At 44.9% G+C, this 19612-nt stretch overlaps 1 protein-coding gene and 1 pseudogene across 1 annotated transcript in view; one reads left to right on the forward strand and one right to left on the reverse strand.

Annotated features, from left to right (window-relative positions):
- Nucleotides 1–17192, reverse strand: part of LOC141121624 (uncharacterized) — a 52886-nt gene extending 35694 nt beyond the window's left edge. The window contains exons 1-6 of the mRNA XM_073611274.1: nucleotides 17085–17192; nucleotides 3163–3277; nucleotides 710–844; nucleotides 500–623; nucleotides 286–383; nucleotides 12–206 (exon numbers count right to left, since the gene is read on the reverse strand). Of these exons, the coding sequence (XP_073467375.1) occupies nucleotides 12–206; nucleotides 286–383; nucleotides 500–623; nucleotides 710–844; nucleotides 3163–3267 (657 nt within the window). The 5' untranslated portion in view covers nucleotides 3268–3277; nucleotides 17085–17192. The remainder of the gene's footprint in view (nucleotides 1–11; nucleotides 207–285; nucleotides 384–499; nucleotides 624–709; nucleotides 845–3162; nucleotides 3278–17084) is intronic.
- Nucleotides 1–19612, forward strand: part of LOC141121596 (uncharacterized) — a 482112-nt pseudogene that overhangs the window by 279644 nt on the left and 182856 nt on the right.

Genomic DNA, 19612 nt, shown 5'->3' on the forward strand with positions numbered 1-19612 from the left:
ACTCCACCTACCTGATGATGGTGAGGGATGGTGTGACCTTCTTGTGTGTAATCCGGGGAATACAGAGGATGGGGACATCTCTCTGGAGGGTTTTTAGTATTAGGTGGCTCCATTATATCCTTGAGTGCTTCTGAAAGCTCCTCTATCGCACTATACTCCTCATCCTCCTCTTTAACAAAAATATTATAATCCCTGAGGTTTCCAGGCTGAATATAAAATAAAACATTAATTGTAACAAACATGCTGTATATAAATAAGAACTACCAATAATTGTTCCTTATCTACCTGATGATGGTCAGGGATGGTGTGACCTTCCTGTGTGGAATCCCAGGAATACAGAGGACAGGGACATCTCTCTGGTGGGTTCCCATTACTGGATCCATCTGTAGGAAACACACACACTGACTGAATACATTGTTTCTATGTGTTTATCAGATGATGGGGGATCTAGGTGGACCCTCCGTACTGCTCTCTCCTTTACAATAAAGTCTCCTCTTACTCGGTGATGTGAGGGGCGGCTGATTGTCCATCATGACGTCCTTGTAGAGATCCTTGTGTCCTTCTAAATACTCCCACTCCTCCATGGAGAAATAGACAGTGACATCCTGACACCTTATAGGAACCTGACACACACAATGATACAGTCACCATCCAGACACATCCCTTGTTTGTTACTGGATAATGTCCCAGAATTCCCAGCACCGCTCACCTCTCCTGTCATCAGCTCCATCATCTTCTTGGTGACTTCTAGAATATTCTGCATGTTGTGTCTCTCAGGTTTTAGGGAGTCACATGGAGGCACTGTGATGGTCATATGATCACCTGACTTCAGAAGAGGAAATCTCTGTATTGAGGAACCAATAGGAAAACCATTTTAGAATCTTCCTCACCTCTCTGGTCAAGTTTGTAGTTTATTAATAGAGGTAAGAGGAATATCATGTTACCTTTGACCTCCCTTCAATGCGTGTAAAACCAACATCGTTTACCAAGACAGTAACTCCTATACTTAACCAAAGCTTTTTTGAAGATTTAGATTATGGCAGTGGGTAGATGGGGAATCTCCAGGCCCTCTGACACAGATAATGGGCAATCCGGGCTTCCCCCCAGGGCTCTCTTTCCCTAGTTTTCTGATCTGGCAAATGAGGCTGCTCTCGCCAATGCAACAAGCGTACAATGCAGATGGATTTTTCCACTATCTGGGCTTACAGCGAGGGAGCAACACCGCCCGGGCAATTGGATGTGCTATTTTCAACTTAGGCCTTGTTTGGTGAGCTGACCAAAGAAATGCTTAAGTTCTCGAGATGGAAATCCTATAGAGTGTGCCCCCCCCCCCAACACTCCCCGCCACGTTTTCCGCGTTCCGCTTGCAGGCCCAGGACCGACATGGCGGGCGCCGCTGGCTGAGAGGAGGAAGGAGAAGAACGGACACACATCCGCTCTCCTCCCCTTCTTGCCGTGACCCGGAAAGCGACATCTATAATGTCACTTTATGGTCAGTCTCTCTGTGTCCCTGGCTAGCTTAGCCAGGAAGGATTATTTGGCAATGGTGTCTGCATTGCAAAACATTCCTTCCCGGCTAAGCTAGAAAATTGGCTGAGCTAAAAAAAATTGGAACTACCGCTATTTAATTTTCTAGGGTGTCTGCTTTCAGAAAATATATAATGTTTGGGGGGTTTACATTATCTTCAGGGCTAAAATTATTTTTTAAACATGTGTGCAAAAAAAAAATTGCAAAAACGCCTCTGGCAGTGAAAAGGTTAAAGAATGGGTGTCCGAACTAAATAATATTATGCGTATGAAGGAAATGACAGCGAGCTTACAGGAAATACCCAAAATTCATAGCTAAATAAGAGGCCTGGAAAGATTTCAACAACTCCGATACCTTGAGATTGTACATGTGATCTAGTTTCTCACCAAATATGAATATGGGGACCTGTGAAGGAAGCCCATAGGGAAGGGATCCCCCCCCCCTCTCTTTTTTTTCTCTCTTTCCTTTCTCTGCTTCTTTCCTTTTTTTCCTCTTCTTTCTGTTTCCTTTTTTTTTATTCTCTGCTATTTATTTTAATGGTTAAAGGCATGGAGATGCAAAGGTCTATGCACGAATATAAAATTGAATGACAAACAGGCTCAAATTGAGTTTGTCTGCTTATGAAGCCAAACGAAAATTTGTGATGTTAGATTTGTATATGTGACTAAGTGTATCATAAAACAATAGTTGAATAAAGCTTTGAAAAAAAATGGAATATCATGTTAGAATCCCAGAATTCTCCTCACCTCTCCGGTAGAGATGCACGATTCTGGCCAAAATGAGAATCACAATGTTTTTGCTTGGAATAAAGATCACGATTCTCGCGGCGTAAAATCTTTCACATTATACAAAAAAATTGAGCTAACTTTACTGGTTAGTCTTTTTTTTAAATTCATTAAAGTAATTTTTTCCAAAAAAATTGCATTTGACAAACCGCTGCGCAAATACAGTGTGACATAAAATATTGCAACAACCACCATTTTATTTTCTAGGGTCTCTACTAAAATAAATATATATATATAATGTTTGGGGGTTCTAAGTAATTTTCTAGCAAAAAAAAAATATTTTAACTTGAAACCAACAAATGTCAGAAAAAGGTTTAGTGTTTAAGTGGTTAAACTTTTCTCATTTACACACCGAAGTCTATTCGTTTGACAAATTGTTACAATGTTTAGACTTAGTTCCACTGCTAAAGAATGTTGTGATACTTGGCAGACTGCCCGTTTTTTTTTCTTCCTTTCTTTTGATGGCTGTGTCTTCAGCAGAGCAGAGAGAATTCTCTGCAAAGAAAGAATCGGGAAATACTTTTGTCAAAATCGCAACTATTCTTGACGATTAATCATGCAGCTCTACTCTGCGGCCAGAGTATGAAAAGAGATGAGTGATGTCATGTGACCTCCCAGCATCCTCCTCACCTCTCCGGTCAGGTCTGTGTTTTATTAATAGAGATAAGATTGATGTCATGTGACCTCCCATCATCCTCCTCACCTCTCCGGTCAGGTCTGTGTTTTATAAATAGAGATAAGAGTGATGTCATGTGACCTCCCAGAATCCTCCTCACCTCTCCGGTCAGGTCTGTGTTTTATTAATATAGATAAGAGTGATGTCATGTGACCTCCCAGAATCCTCCTCACCTCTCCGGTCAGCAGGTAGATGATCTCCAGGGTGAGGTTTAGTATCCTCTCAGTCATGTGACTCCGGTCCTCCTCCATCCTCATTGATGTGGTTATGTGATCCATGCGGTTTTCTCTGTAGACAGATAGTAGAGAATTATCTGGACAGTATTGGTTGTATTATTTTTGGATGGTGATGTAAGGTGTCATATGGAGGCCCCAAGATCACCAGCAAGCTGCTTATAAAAGTGAATAGTCTTTATTGGTCTATCAAAACAGGCAAACACAAATCGCTTTCTTCAGCAAAAGCAAAGCAGTTCACAGTCCTGGCATAATGAAAACCATACATCATGGCTCAAAATACAATCAAATCCTGGAATACAATCCAAGTAACACTGTACTTCTCAATGCAGTTCTCAAACAAGATAAATATGCATTTTTGCTGCTAGGGGGGACTGCAGGGGAATGGTTCCAGTTTCTATAGGTTGTGGGCTCTATCTTGTACCTCCTACAGTTGGGTGATTTTTGGGCTACAGTAGATGATAATTAAGCCCCGAGAGGACAGAAACTAACAGGTAAGAGTAAATCTGTCTGACAAATGAATTCATCTTTATAACCTTTAAATGATTCCCATTAATGTTCTCCACCATTATGGTTGTTGGGGTTGCATTTTCTGTATTGTTTTTGAAAATGTGAATAAAAGTAATTTTTCAAAAATGTTCTCCACCATTACAGCATGATCTTTCCCTAAAGCTTGCTCAGTAAATAGTTTTTTCTTTTCCTCCGCTCAGTTACATAGTAGGTGAGGTCAAAAAAAGACACATCAAGTCCAAACTATGGGTGTGTCAGTATTACATTGTATATCCCTGTATGTTGTGGTCGTTCAGGTGCTTATCTAATAGTTTCTTGAAACTATCTATGCTCCCCACTGCCTGTGGAAGGGAATTCCACATCCTTACCGCTCTTACAGTAAAGAACCCTCTACGTAGTTTAAGGTTAAACCTCTTTTCTTCTAATTTTAATGAGTGGCCACGAGTCTTGTTAAACTCCCTTCCACGAAAAAGTTTTATCCCTATTGTGGGGTCACCAGTACAGTAATTGTATATTGAAATCATATCCCCTCTCAAGCGTCTCTTCTCCAGAGAGAATAAGTTCAGTGCTCGCAGCCTTTCCTCATAACTAATATCCTCCAGACCCTTTATTAGCTTTGTTGCCCTTCTTTGTACTCGCTCCATTTCCAGTACATCCTTCCTGAGGACTGGTGCCCAGGACTGGACAGCATACTCTAGGTGCGGCGGGACCAGAGTCTTGTAGAGTGGGAGAATTATCATTTTATCTCTGGAATTAATCCCTTTTTAATGCATGCCAATATTCTGTTTGCTTTGTTAGCAACAGCTTGGCATTGCATGCCATTGCTGAGCCTATCATCTACTAGGACCCCCAGGTCCTTTTCCATCCCAGTAGTAGAAGAAAATTGATCAAGCTCTTCATAGAGCAATATATGCATCTGGATCAGCCTTGTTAAAAACTGAATATACATATTGTCAGGAAGCTTTTATATTATTATGGGGGGGGGGGGGTTACCTGTTCAGATGAATGAATTAAATGTTCTCATAATATACAGTCCTTGTTATTCCATATGTATTAAAAAAAAAATCACCTTTTAACTATTTGCCAACAGTACATTTACTGCTGGTGGGCAGCTCCCCCAGACCCCCTGCCATACCTGTACGTCACGGTGCACATACACACGATCTGCCACAGACACAACGGATTGCGTAATTCAATAAGTATCCCTGGTAACCACTGCACCAGTCTTATGATGACACTGTGCTGCACTGGTGACAGTACCTAGACTAAAAAATCCCCATTAGACTTACCAGTTACCAGGGCTTTTTTTATGGGAACACAGAGTTCTGGCACCTCTAGCACTGAATGTATATAATGAATAGGGGTGAGCTTCGAGTTCGAGTCGAACACATGTTCGACTCGAACATTGGCTATTCGCAAGTTCGCCGAACAGCGAACAATTTGGGGTGTTCGCGGCAAATTCGAATGCCACAAAACACCCTTTAAAAGTCTATGGGAGAAATCAAAAGTGCTAATTTTAAAGGCTTATATGCAAGTTATTGTCATAAAAAGTGTTTGGGGACCTGGGTCCTGCCCCAGGGGACATGGATCAATGCAAAAAAAAGTTTTAAAAACGGACGTTTTTTCAGGAGCAGTGATTTTACTAATGCTTAAAGTCAAACAATAAAAGTGTAATATCCCTTTAAATTTCGTAGCTGGGGGGTGTCTATAGTATGCTTGTAAAGGGGCGCATGTTTCCCGTGTTTAGCACAGTCTGACAGCAAAATGACATTTCAAAAGGAAAAAAGCCATTTAAAACTACTCGCGGCTATTGCATTGCCGGTCCGACAATACACATAGAAGTTCATTGATAAAAACGGCATGGGAATTCCCCACAGAGGAACCCCGAACCAAAATTTTTTAAAAAAATGACGTAAGGGGAACCCCACGCCAAAAAAAAAAAAAAAAAAAAAACGGTGTGGGGTCCCCCCAAAAATCCATACCAGACCCTTATCCGAGCACGCAACCTGGCAGGCTGCAGGAAAAGAGGGGGGACGAGAGAGCGCCCCCCCCTCCTGAACCGTACCAGGCCACATGCCCTCAACATTGGGAGGGTGCTTTGGGGTAGCCATGTTGATGAGGACAAGGGCCTCATCCCCACAACCCTGGCCGGTGGTTGTGGGGGTCTGCGGGCGGGGGGCTTATCGGAATCTGGAAGCCCCCTTTAACAGGGGGACCCCCAGATCCCGCCCCCCCCGTGTGAAATGGTAAGGGGGTACAAAAGTACCGCTACCATTTCACTAAAAAACTGTCAATAATGTTAAAAATGACAAGAGACAGTTTTTGACAATTCCTTTATTTAAATGCTTCAAGAATAAGTCCTTACATTTAGGGACCACCTGTCATTTCAGATCCACCATGGCAGCGCCTGTTAGCGGGCATCCACTCACCTGCTGCCGCCACGTCCCTCACCTGTTGTGTCACTGCCGCATCACCAGCCGTCCCATTAAAGTGAATATGACTGTCAGTGAGTCAGTGGTCAGAGGAGGAGCAGCTGCAGGACAGAAATGATAGTTGCTCTTTAAAAATTATGATTTAAATCGACTTGATTTAAATCCAATCCATCCTGCAATACACTGTAGTGAGCTTCTTTCCACCTCACTGGGCGGGAAGTAGGCCTGCCATCCTGGAAGATTCCCAGAAACACCGTTACCAGTAAGTCTAACTGGGTATTTTCTCCTATCATCTTCCAGGACAGGACGGCACACCTGTGAGGAAAACTAAGTAACACAGGCCTACCTTAGGGTGGGGCCACTGCCTGGAGAACTTTTCTGCTGAAGGCTAGATCTTGTTGGGACAACACCTCTACTCGTAAAGTCTCATGAAGGTGTTTTGACTGGACTAGGTGGCTGCCCTGGCAAAACTTTTCAGCCCAGAACGCCACCAGGGCTCTAGCTGAATGTGGATTTAGGTTGGCTGGTGCAGGGGTTCCTGAGTTCTTATATGCTAACGCAATGGCTTGTCTGATCCATCTGGATACAGAAGCCTTTGACACCAGGAGTCCTTTCCTTGGTTCACAATGCAATATTAACAAGTGGTTGGATTGCCTTAAATCTTTAACTATTTGTAGGTATGCAAGGAGGCACCTCCTAACATCTAGACCAGGGGTCTCCAAACACCACATCTGCCAAATTAGGCCTTTTGCTTGACTTTATCTGGCCCTTGGGGCACTATTCTATCAACCAGCAAAAATGATGGGACAGCATTCCTCCCTACTGACACAATCAATGGCACTATTCTTCTTATTGATATCAACAATGGGGCCTTCTTCCTCCCATTATAACCAATGATGGGGCATTGTTTATGCCTACTGATGTCGGCATTTTGTACTCCAACTAGCCACAGTCCGGCCACCCTAAAACCTGGACAGTAAACTGGCTCTTTGCTTAAAAAGTTTGGAGACCCCAGACCTACTGTAGATAGTGACATTTATTTTCTTTCTCATTTTTGGGATTGTCGCAGATAGACGGCAAAGTTATTTCTTGCGATCTATGAAAGGGAGAGGCCACTTTAGGTAAATATAACAGGTTTGACCTCAAAGTGACTCTGTCTGGTAATAGCAACAAAAAGGGTTCTTTGATGATAAGCTTTGTAGGTCTCCTGGCCATGATAATGGCTAACAAATGGGTACAAAAGTAGATGGTAACAAAAGAAGACATAGTAAGAGGCATGGTGAGTTTTTTTGAAGCTGCCATTTTTTCCCACAATTTGCAAAATTGTCATAACAACAAGTTATTTCTCACGCACAGCATATGCATACTTCCAATTACACCCCAAAATACGTTATACTACTCCTCCCGAGTATGGCGATATCACATGTGTGAGACTTTTATACAGCCTGGCCACAAACAGAGGCCCAACATGCAGGGAGCACCATCAGGTGTCCTAGGGACATAAATTACACATTTAATTTCTTGACTACCTCTAATTCCCCGTACACACAATCGGATTTTCCGACAACAAAACCGTGGATTTTTTTCCGAAGGATGTTGGCTCGAACTTGTCTTGCATACACACGGTCACACAAATGTTGGCCCAAAATTCCGAACGTGAGAGCACGGTGACGTACAACACGTACGACGAGCCGAGAAAAAGGAAGTTCAATAGCCAGTGCGGCTCCTTCTGCTTGATTCAGAGCATGAATGAACTTTTGTGCGACGGACTTGTGTACACATGATCGGACTTTCCGACAACAAGTTTTGTTATCGGAAAATTGGAGAACCTGCTCTCAAACATTTGCGTGTGGAAATTCCGACAGCAAATGTTCGATGGAGCATACACACAGTCAGACTTTCCGACAACAAGCTCACATCCAACATTTCCCGACGGAAAATCCGACCGTGTGTACTTTACACTTTTGAAGGCCCTGGAGCACCAGGACAATGGAAACGCCAAAAAAAGACCCCATTTTGTAAAGCAAACACCCCAATGTATAATCTATGAGGCATAATGAGTCTTTTGAACATGTAATTTTTTTTCCACAAGCTTTTGGAAAATGTGGAAAGAAAATGAAAACTTTTTTTTTTTTTTTTTTTTACATAAAGTTGTCCATTTATAAGATACATTTCTAACACAAGGCATGTACATAGCAAAAATTACACCCCAAAATACAATCTGCTACTCCTCCTGAGCATGGCAATACTACTACATGTGTGAGACTTTTACACAGCCTGGCCACATACAGAGGCCCAACATGCAGGGAGCAACATCAGGTGTTCTAAGAGCATAAATTACACATCTAATTTGACTACCTATTACACTTTTGTGAGACACTGATGGGCATTGTAGTGGCACTGATGGGCATTGTAGTGGCACGGATGAGAACTGATGTGGCATGAATGTGGCACAGATAAGCACTGATGTGGCATGGATGTTGCAAGGATGAGCACTGATGTGGCACATATGAGCATTGATGAGCATGAATGAGCCAGGAATGAGGCATGGATAGGCATGTATGAGTGTAGCTGGGGATGGATGAGCGTAGCTGGGCATGGCTGGAGCATGGCTGGAGCATGGATGGAGCATGGCTGGAGCATGGCTGGAGCATGGCTGGAGCATGGCTGGAGCATGGCTGGAGCATGGCTGGAGCATGGCTGGAGCATGGATGGAGCATGGATGGAGCATGGATGGAGCATGGATGGAGCATGGCTGGGCATGGATGAAGCATGGCTGGGCATGGATGAAGCATGGCTGGGCATGGATGAAGCATGGCTGGGCATGGATGAAGCATGGATGGGCATGGATGGGCATGGATGGAGCATGGATGGAGCATGGCTGCACACGGTTCCTTCCTCTTCTTGCGCACTATACCGATCGGTGCGAGGAGAGGGGAGGAGCTAAACCAGACATGCTTTGGTCTGTTGATGGAGCATTCACCTGGTAAAGGGCTGCTGTCATTGGCCCTCCAGACCCGATGGTCATGGACAGTCCCGTGGGCGCTTGGGAGCGTGATTCTGGGAGGACATCATATGACGGCCTCCCAGAGTTATCTGACCGTGCTGTAGCCGTCATTCAGCTATAGCCCGGTTGGCAACTGGTTAATGCCTCTAGCACTCTAGTTAAATACCACAACGGGAATCTGTCCCTTGTGCCTGGGGTAACTTTTTCCCTAGCCACCAAAAAAACATTTAACCAAAGGTTCCTTTGCTAACCGCCACACACTTCTCTACCCCCTCCTGGAGAAACTCCAGAACTACCAGGAATGATGTAAAATTCAACTGTTTCCCCTTACACCATGCAGAAAAGGTTTTCCAGATTTTTGCATAAATCTTCCTCGTAACTGGCTTCCTGCTCAAGAGAAGCGTGTCTATTACCCTATTGGAGCAGCCGTTCTAAGGATTCTGCTCTCAAGAGCCAGGTTGTCAGTTGAAAGAACTCTGGCTTGGGATGTTGAACTTGGCTCTGGAATAGGAGATCCGGAAGACACTGAAATCTCCAGAGAGGTCAGTGGTGGGAAAGCATAAGCCAGTTCGAATGCTAGGCCTAAGCTAAGGCGTCTATACCTCTGAACTCCTTTTCCCATGACAGAGAAAAACTTTAACAAATAAGTCTATCTCTGGTTTGCCAAGCCAATGTACCAGGGTCTGAAACACCTTCTGGTTCAGCTCTCACCCCTTGTCTGATGGGTTGACGACTGAGGAAATCTGCTTCCTAGTTATTTGTCCCCCTTTATGAGGACTGCGGAGATGGAGACTAACTTTCCCTCGGCCCATCCTAAGATCTCCTTGGTTAGGTCCAGGAGTTGCCTGGGCCTGGTCCTCATTTGGTGGTTCAGAAACACCACCGTAGTAGCGTTGTTGGATTTGATCTGGACCTCCTTGCCTGTGAAAATGTCTTCAAAGGTCTTCAGTGCATTGCCTACTGCTTTCTGAGATTGGAGGAAGCTTGACTTAAGAGTCTCGTCCCAGGCACCCCGTGCTTTCCATTTTCCTAGATGGGCTCCCCACCCCCAGGTACTTGTGTCTGTGGTCACCTTTAACAGATCCCACTGCATCCAGGGCCTGCCCTCCTGCAGTTTGCTTGGTGCCAACCACCATAGCAGAGATTACTTAACTATGGGGGGAAGCTCTATTCTCTAGTCTAAGGATTCTCTCTTCTTGTCCCAAGATGAGAGAAGAAGGAACTGATCTATCCACGTCTTCCCCCTCCTGTCCTGATCTTCATCCTCCATAGCCTGAGCCAAGGGAAGTCCCTGAGAGGCAGGAGGGAAAAAACTTACTCCCCCACCTTAAAGATAAGGTTTGCTTGCAAGGAAGGCCCTCCTTTATGTAGGTACTAAGTTTGCCTGTCCCAGACTCTGAACAAGGGTCATGGTTGTACCGAAGGACTTAAATCGTGGCCAACATCTCAGCCTGCATAGGTGCCAGGAACTCCATCAGTCCAGAGGCCTTTTTCCCTGCCAATTTGTTAATGCACCTATAGCAAAAAGACTTTTAGTGGGATTTCATGCCATGTTTTTTCTTTGCATAGGACCCCCTTAAAATTCACCTCACACCTAAAGGGCCTGGTATGAATTATGGGGGAAACCCTGCACCATTTTCCTGCACCTTTGCTTACATTGCATGCCATGAAAGTGAATAAGGCCAGTGACATTGCTGTTTGTTAAGAACTTAGCAGTGCCTGCACCCACCAGCATCCATAACAACCACATTTATGTCACCGGTGGCCCCACCCCCAACTAAATAACAGCTGTCATTGCAAAAAGCCAGCAGTCGCTGGACACCTCCCATTGAGGCGGAGTTTTTCTGTTTTTTTCTTATTTTTTTCTCGGGTCATCTGCGTTGTCATCGAAGATGGATAGACATTGCGGGACACTTTTTTTAAAAATAAAGTTTCCCACGGTGTCCATCCATCTTCGATGACAGCGCAGACGACCCCAGAAAAAAAAAAAAAAGAAAAATGAAAAAACTCCACCTTGATGGGAGGTGTCCCGTGACTGATGGCTTTTTGCAATGACAGCTGTTATATAGCTGAGGGCGGGGCCACCTGGTGACATAAACAGATAACTCCGCCCCCTTTTTACTTCATGTGACGTCACATAATGCCAGAGGGGGAGGTCACCCGTTTACATCACCAGTGGCCCCACCCTCAGCTAAATAACGGCTGTCATTGCAAAAAAGCCAGCAGTCACTGGATACCTCCCATCGAGGCAGAGTTTTTCTGTTTTTTTTTTTTTTTCTCGGGTCGTCTGCACTGTCATCGAACATGGATGGACATCGCGGGACACTTTTTAAAAAATAAAGTTTCCCACGATGTCGATCCATCATCGATGACAGCGCCAACGACCTGTGAAAAAAAATTTAAAAACTCGGCCTCGATGGAGGTGTCCCGCGACTGCTGGCTTTTTGCAATGACAGCTGTTATATAACTGAGGGCGGGGCCAACCGGTGATGTAAACAGGTGACCCCTCCCCCCTCTGATGTTACGCTCCGTCACATGACGTCAGAAGGGGCGGGGTCACCCGTTTACGTCACCGGGTGGCCCTTCACTCAGCTATATAACGGCTGTCATTGCAAAAGGCCAACAGTTGTGGGACACCTCCCATCGAGGTGGAGTTTCTCCGTTTTTTTCTTGGTCCGTCGGTGCTGTGATCGAAGATGGATTTACATCGCGGGACACTTTTTCTTTTTAATAAAAGACTTGTCCCAAACTGTCTCCTGTCATTTTTACCATTTTGGCACTTTTTTTGGTGAATGTGTAGGGGTACAATGTACCCGTTACCCATTCACATGGGGGGGGTGGGATTTGGGGGTCCCCTTGTTAAAGGGGGCTTCCAGAGTCTGATAAGCCCCCCTGCCTCCAGACCCCCACAACCACCAAGCAAGGGTTGTAGGGAAGAGGCCCTTGTACCCATCAACATGTTGTTGGGCATGTTGCCTGGTACTGTTTGGGGGGTTGCTCTCTCGTCCACCTCCTTCTCCTGCGGCCTGCCAGGTTGCGTGCTTGGATAAGGGTCTGGTATGGATTTTGGGGGGACCCCCACGCCATTTCTTTTATTTTGGCAGGGGTTCCCCTTAATATCTATACCAGACCTGGAGGGCCTGGTATATATTTTGGGGGACCCCCACACTATTTTCTTTTAAATTTTGGTGCGGTGTTCCCCTTAATATTCATACCAGACCCAAAAGGCCTGGCAATGGACTGGGGGGGCCATGCTGTTTTTTCATTACAGCTGCAAGCAGTTTTAAATGACATTTTTTCCTTTAGAAATGTAATTTTGTTGTGGTACTGTTATAAACATGAGAAAGATGCTCTACTTTACAGGCAGACTACGGACACCCCTCAATCATGATATTAAAAGGAATATTTCATTTTTGTTTCACTTTAAGCATTAGTAAAATCACTGCTCCTGAAAAAAACGTCTGTTTTTAAAACTTTTTTTTGCATTTATACATGTCCTCTGGGGCAGGACCCAGGTCCTCAAACACTTTTTATAGCAATAACTTGCATATAAGCCTTGAAAATGAGCACTTTTGATTTTTAATGTTCGTGTCCCATAGACGGTGTTCGCACAAATTTTTTGCCTGTTCTGGTGCTAACCGAACCCGTGTTTGGCTCATCCCTAGCACTGACAGTGGAAAACTGTCATGTATAATAGCAGAAGTGGTAATGTTATGATAAATGATGTTCATCTCCTGCCAAATAGGTAATTGTTCGGACGCCGGGATGCATTTTAAACTTCTATAACCTTGTGCTTGGACTGAACTTTATCTCTAGTGCCCAAACACGGCTGTCCCATCAGGCAGCATCATCGTGGGAACAACAGAAATTCATATTAGATGGGCATGTTCAGGAGTCTAGAGGATTGGGGGGGGGAATGGAGTTAATAGAACACGCTCTCTCTGCTGAGTACAATGAGTACTGTGATTGGGATGCTGCTGTTGTATGCAAGCCTATCTACCTCCTCCACATTATTGACTGACCTCAGACCCCCTTTTTAGCGAGGGTGTGGTTATCGATCCTCCTCACAATTACTGGCTGATCTCAGACCCCTTTTTTACTGAGGGGTGGGGTTATCTACCTCCTCACCATTACTGGCTGATTTCAGATCCCCTTTTTTAGTGAGGGGTGGAGTTATCTACCTCTTTACCATTATTGACTGATCTCGTACTAGGGCTGGGAGATTTTCTGAAAAAAAACTCGATTCACGATTCAAATTGTTTTATTTTCACTGCGCCGGTTTTTAGGCGAGTCCGCGGATTCGGCTTAGTCTGCGGCATCCGGCCTTGCGGACTAGGCCGAGGCCGCGGCCTCACCTAAAAACTCCTGCCCGCAGCTCCTCAGGACCGGCGCGGTGAAAAAAAAAAAATCGATTTGCTTAAATTTTGAATCGATTTGACCTCTCAACTCGATTCAAGATTTGGATTGATTTTTTTTCCCCAGCCCTATCTCGTACCCCCTTTTTTTAGTGAGGGGTGGGGTTATCTACCACCTCACCATTACTGGCTGACCTCATACCCCCTTTTTTAAAGCGGGAGGGTTATCAACTTCCTTACCATTACTGTTTGAACTATGACCCCCTTTTTAAAAGAGGGTCGGGGTTATCTACCTCCTCAACATTATTGGCTGATCTCAGACCCCTTTTTTTTTTGTGAGGGGTGGGGTTATCTCCTGACCATTATTGGCTAAATTTAGCCCTCTTCTCTCTTACAGTGAGGAGCAGAATAAATAATTTACCCCCCATTATTGGCTGATCTCAGCCCCCCTCCTATAATGTGTGTGTGTGTGTGTGTGTGTGTGTGTGTGTGTGTGTGTGTGTGTGTGTGTGTGTGTGTGGGGGGGGGGGGGGTGTTTAAATCCCCTCTTCCTATTTCTAGCTGATTTCTGACCACCTCTCAGGATTATCCACCTCTTCCTTCATTATTGGCTGATGTTAGATGGGGTTATCCACCCCCCCCCCCCCCCCCCCCACTTACCATTATTGGCTGATGTTAGATGGGGTTATCCACCTCCCCCTGCTTACCATTATTGGCTGATGTGAGGCTGCTGACCAGAGTCAAAGCCTGCATGGGACATTTTATCACAATATTTAATATCACCATTAATGGTTATAATTTAAGAAAATTACTCACGTGGTTTAATATCGCTACACTTTCTACATTCACACATATTGCTTTTGGTCTATAGCTGTGTTGGCTGCTATTTTTACCTTTATTCCACACAGCGCTGTATATTTTTCCATCTTTATATTACCACTTGCCGGCTGACGGCCGACGGCTGGGCGGTGCGGCTCTCGTTCTGGGTGGACGTCATATCACAGCCGGTCACATGTAAACACGGAGATGCCGGTAATTGGCGCTCCTTGCCTCACACTGACAGAGTGTGAGGAGAGACGATCGGCGGCATCTCCTCGCAGATGGCCCTGATTACAATTAAGTGCCCAAAAGTGCCAGCAATTAGTGCCCAAAAGTGCCAGCAATCAGTGGCCATCAGTGATGTCAGTCAGTGCTGCCCATCAGTGCTCATCACTGCCACCCATCAATGCTGCCCATCTGTGCCCACCAGTGCCACCTTTCTGTGCCCAGTGCCCATAAGTGCGGGATTTTCGTGTCTCCTCATCAGTGCCCATAAATGCCACCTCATCAGTGCCCACCAGTGCCCATCAGTGCAGCCTCATCAGTGAAGAAGAAAAATTACTTATTTACAAAATTTACTGACAGAAATTAAGAAAAACTTATTTTTTTGTTTAAAATTTTTGGTCTTTTTTTTTTATTTAGGAAAAAATAAAAAACCCAGGAGTAATTAAATACCACCAAAAGAAAGCTCTATTTGTGTAAGGAAAATGATAAAAATTTCACATAGTTACAGTGTAGCATGCCCGTGCAATTGTCATTCAAAATTTTTTTTTACCAAAAATATGTAGAAGAATACATATCGGCCTAAACTGAGGAAAAAATTGTTTTTTTTTTTATATATGTTTGGGGATATTTATTATAGCAAAAAATAAAAAAATAATGCTTTGTTTTCAAAATTGTCGCTTTTTTTTTTTTTTTGTTGATAGCGCAAAAAATAAAAACCGCAGAGGTGATCAAATACCACCAAAAGAAAGCTCTATTTGTGGGGAAAAAAAAGGATGTCAGTTTTGTTTGGGAGCCACATCGCACGACCGCGCAATTGTCAGTTAAAATGACGCAGTGCCGAATTGCAAAAAGTGCTCTGGTCAGGAAGGGGGTAAATTCTTCCGGGGCTGAAGCGATTAATATGTGTTCAGTTTTAAAGGGATGAGGTGGCAACCCTGCCTTGAGGGGGTTAACCCCTTCCCGCCGACCGAACGCATATATGCGTCCTCGGCTTTCCGGGGTTATACCGGGATGATGCCCGCAGCTGCAGGCATCATCCCGGTACCGTTGTTTTCAGCGGGCGATCGGCTACCCGAATATAACAACCGATGCGGCTAAAAGCCGCTCGGTTGTTATACCGGAGGAGCGGGAGGGGACATCCCCCCCTCCCGCCGCCTCCCGCCGCTGTTACCGGGCCTCCCGTGCGATCGGTGTCCGGTCTGCTGCCTTCGGCGGCTGGGGGCGGACTGGAACGAAGCTGCGAGCGGCTTCGTTCCAGCCTTCTTCTTGTAAATGCGGAAGCGACGTCATGACGTCACTTCCCGTTTACTCGGCTGCCAATGGCGCCGAATTTAAAAAAGTACACAGTATTCAGAATCGCCGTTTTCGGCGATCTGAATACTTTGAAGTGTAAAGGAGGGATGGGGGGTCTTTTAGACCCCCCATCCCTCCATAAAGAGTACCTGTCACCACATATTACTGTCACAAGGGATGTTTACATTGCTTGTGACAGCAATAAAAGTAAAAAAAAAAAAAAAAAAAAATTAAAACACAATTTATAAAGTACAAAAATAAATAAATTAAATAAAAAAAAAAAAAAAAAAATTTTTTAAAGTGCCCCTGTCCCCGCGAGCTCGCGCAGCGAAGAAAACGCATACGGAAGTCGCGCCCGCATATGTAAACGGTGTTCAAACCACACATGTGAGGTATCGCCGCGATCGTCAGAGCGAGAGCAATAATTCTAGCCCTAGACCTCCTCTGTAGCTCAAACCTGGTAACTGTAAAATTTTTTTAAAGCGTCGCCTATGGAAATTCAAAGGTACCGTAGTTCGTCGCCATTCCACGAGTGCGTGCAATTATAAAGGGTGACATGTTTGGTATCTATTTACTCGGCGTAACATCATCTTTCACATTATACAAAAAAATTGGGGTAACTTTACTGTTTGGATTTTTTAAAATTCATGAAAGTGTCACTTTTCCAAAAATTTGCGTTTAAAACACCGCTGCACAAATACTGTGTGATAAAAAATATTGCAACAATCGTCATTTTATTCTCTAGATTCTTTGCTAAAAAAATATATATAATGTTTGGGGGTTCTAAGTAATTTTCTAGCAAAAAATATGGATTTTAACTTGTAAACACCAAATTTCAAAAATAGGCTTAGTCATGAAAGGGTTAATCTAGGTTTCCACACTAAGGATGAGCTCCGGCGTGTTCGCATGGCGCACGTGCCGAGCCCGCCAGGAAGTCGGCACGGCGCAGCGCTAATCACAGGCAGGGAGACATTTCCCGATCTCTGCAGCCGCACATCGGGAAATGTCTCACTGCTTGTGATTAGCGCTGCCCCGTGCCGACTTCCTGGCGGGCTCGGCACGTGCGCCATGCGAACACGCCGGAGCTCATCCCTATTCCACACTATATATGTGTGTATCATCATCTGCTGGAGATAAAAGACATCACAGTGACTATGGAGGAAGAGGACGGACATGACAGGGGGAGTTACTGGGTGTAAATAGAAAATAAGATATTATTACCTCCTCTACTGCCACTTCCAGTAATGTCTCCTCTCTACCTCCTCCTCACTCACCTCTCACCCGGAGCTTTCTATTTATACCTGACATCACTTCCTGTCTGTCTTCCATAGAGACTTCCTGTCTGGGTAGAAGTGAGATCACCATCTTGTGGAGCTCAGAGGAACTTCAGCCCCGAGAAACATCTCATAGCGTGAACACAGCCTTTAGTATTCCATAAAAGATATCAATAATAAATCCTTCCTACTTGCTCAAGCAGTAGTCAGACAGAATGCCCCCCCCCCCCCCATGCATGAAATTGGCAAAGTCTTCTTATCACCATCAACCTTTTACAGATAATATAGGAGGCAGTGGTGGCTGGTGTTCAAAATTTTTGGGGAGGCACAAACAAACTGAAAAATTCTGAAAAAATCAGTCAATTGCAGCCTCACTGTTCCCATCAAATGCAGCCACTGTGCCATCAAATGCCACCACTGTGCCATCAAATGCTGCCGCTGTACCCCATCAAATGCTACCACTGTGCCCCATCATATGCTGTCACTGTGCCTATCAGATGCTGCCACTGTGCCAATCAAATGATGCCACTGTGCCCACCAAATGCTGCCATTGTGCCCCATCAAATGCTGCCACTGTGCCCATAAAATGCTGCCATTGTGCCCCATCAAATGCTGCCACTGTGCCCATCAAATGCTGCCACTGTGCCCCATCAAATGCCGCCACTGTGCCCATCAAATGCTGCCACTGTGCCCCAAAAAAATGCCGCCACTGTGCCCATCAAAAGTTGCCACTGTGACCCCCCCACCCGCTCGCCATCTGCCAGGCACTTACCCTATCAGGCAGGCAGCGTTTGACGGCGGCAAGCTGTGGGACCTTGCAGTGGGTCAGGCAGCGGCTCCTGTGTCCTCCATGCATCTCCTCCCCTCCTGCGTCCAATCTCGGCACCTGTCCTTTCAGCAAATCAGGTTACGGGTATCAGACCCACGCTACCTGATTGGTGGAGAGGTGTTTCAGTGTTCGAAAAGCGAATATCTGCATGAGCTAGTCAGGTTATGCATTAACAAAAAAAAAAAAATTGTGAATGAATAAATTAGTTGCGTACTCCAAGGTTTAGTGTTATTAGTGGGGTACCCCAGAGTTCAGTAGTGTTAGTGGTGTACCCCAAGGTTTAGTAGTGTTAGTGGCGCACCCTAAGGTCTAGTGTTATTAGTGGGGTACACCAAGGTCAGTAGTGTTAGTGGTGTACCCCAAGGTTCAGTAGAGTTAGTGGTGTACCCTAAGGTTCAGTGTTATTAGTGGGGTACCCCAAGGTCAGTAGTGTTAGTGGTGTACCCCAAGGTCAGTAGTGTTAGTGGTGTACCCCAAGGTTCAGTAGAGTTGGTGGTGTACCGCAAGGTTCAGTGTTATTAGTGGCTTACCCCAAGGTTCAGTGTTATTACTGGGGTACACTAGAGTTCACTGTTATTAGTGGTATATCCCACACTTTAATTTTATCAGTGGTGTACTCCAAGGTTCAGTGTTATTAGTGGGGTACACCAAGGTTCAGTGTTGTTAGTGATGTATGCCAAGGTTCAGTGTTATTAGTGATGTATGCCAAGGTTCAGTGTTATTAGTGGGGTACACCATGGTTCAGTGTTATTAGTGGGGTACACCAAGGTTCAGTGTTATTAGTGATGTATGCCAAGGTTCAGTGTTATTAGTGATGTATGCCAAGGTTCAGTGTTATTAGTGATGTATGCCAAGGTTCAGTGTTATTAGTGAGGTACACCACGGTTCAGTGTTATTAGTAGATTACCCCAAGGTTCAGTGTTATTAGTAGTGTACACCAAGGTTTAGTGTTATTAGTTGTGTATCCCAACATTCAGTGTTATTAGTGGGGTACACCATGGTTCAGTGTTATTAGTGGGGTACACCAAGGTTCAGTGTCATTAGTAGATTACCACAAGGTTCAGTGTTATTAGTAGTGTACACCAAGGTTTAGTGTTATTAGCGGTGTATCCCAACGATCTCGGTGGCGGGTCAGGCAGCGTTTGACGGCGGCAAGTTGTGGGACCTTGCAGTGGGTCATGCAGTGGCTCCTGTGTCCTTCATGCGTCTCCTCCTGATAGGCGTCCAATCGCAGCGTCTGTCCTTTCAGCCAATCAGGTGACGGGTATCAGACCCATACTACTTGATTGGTGGAGAGGTGGTTCAGTGTTCGAAAAGCGAATATCTGCGTGAGCTAGTCAGGTTATGCATTAACAAAAAAAAATTGTGAATGAATAAATTAGTTGTGTACTCCAAGGTTTAGTGTTATTAGTGAGGTACCCCAGAGTTCAGTAGTGTTAGTGGTGTACCCCAAGGTTTAGTAGTGTTAGTGGCGCACCCTAAGGTCTAGTGTTATTAGTGGGGTACCCCAAGGTCAGTAGTGTTAGTGGTGTACCCCAAGGTTCAGTAGAGTTAGTGGTGTACCCTAAGGTTCAGTAGTGTTAGTGGTGTACCCTAAGGTTCAGTAGTGTTAGTGGTGTGGTACTCCAAGGTCAGTGGGTGTTAGT

Source organism: Aquarana catesbeiana, unplaced genomic scaffold, assembly GCF_042186555.1.
Source record: "Aquarana catesbeiana isolate 2022-GZ unplaced genomic scaffold, ASM4218655v1 unanchor226, whole genome shotgun sequence".
Taxonomy (NCBI): domain Eukaryota; kingdom Metazoa; phylum Chordata; class Amphibia; order Anura; family Ranidae; genus Aquarana; species Aquarana catesbeiana.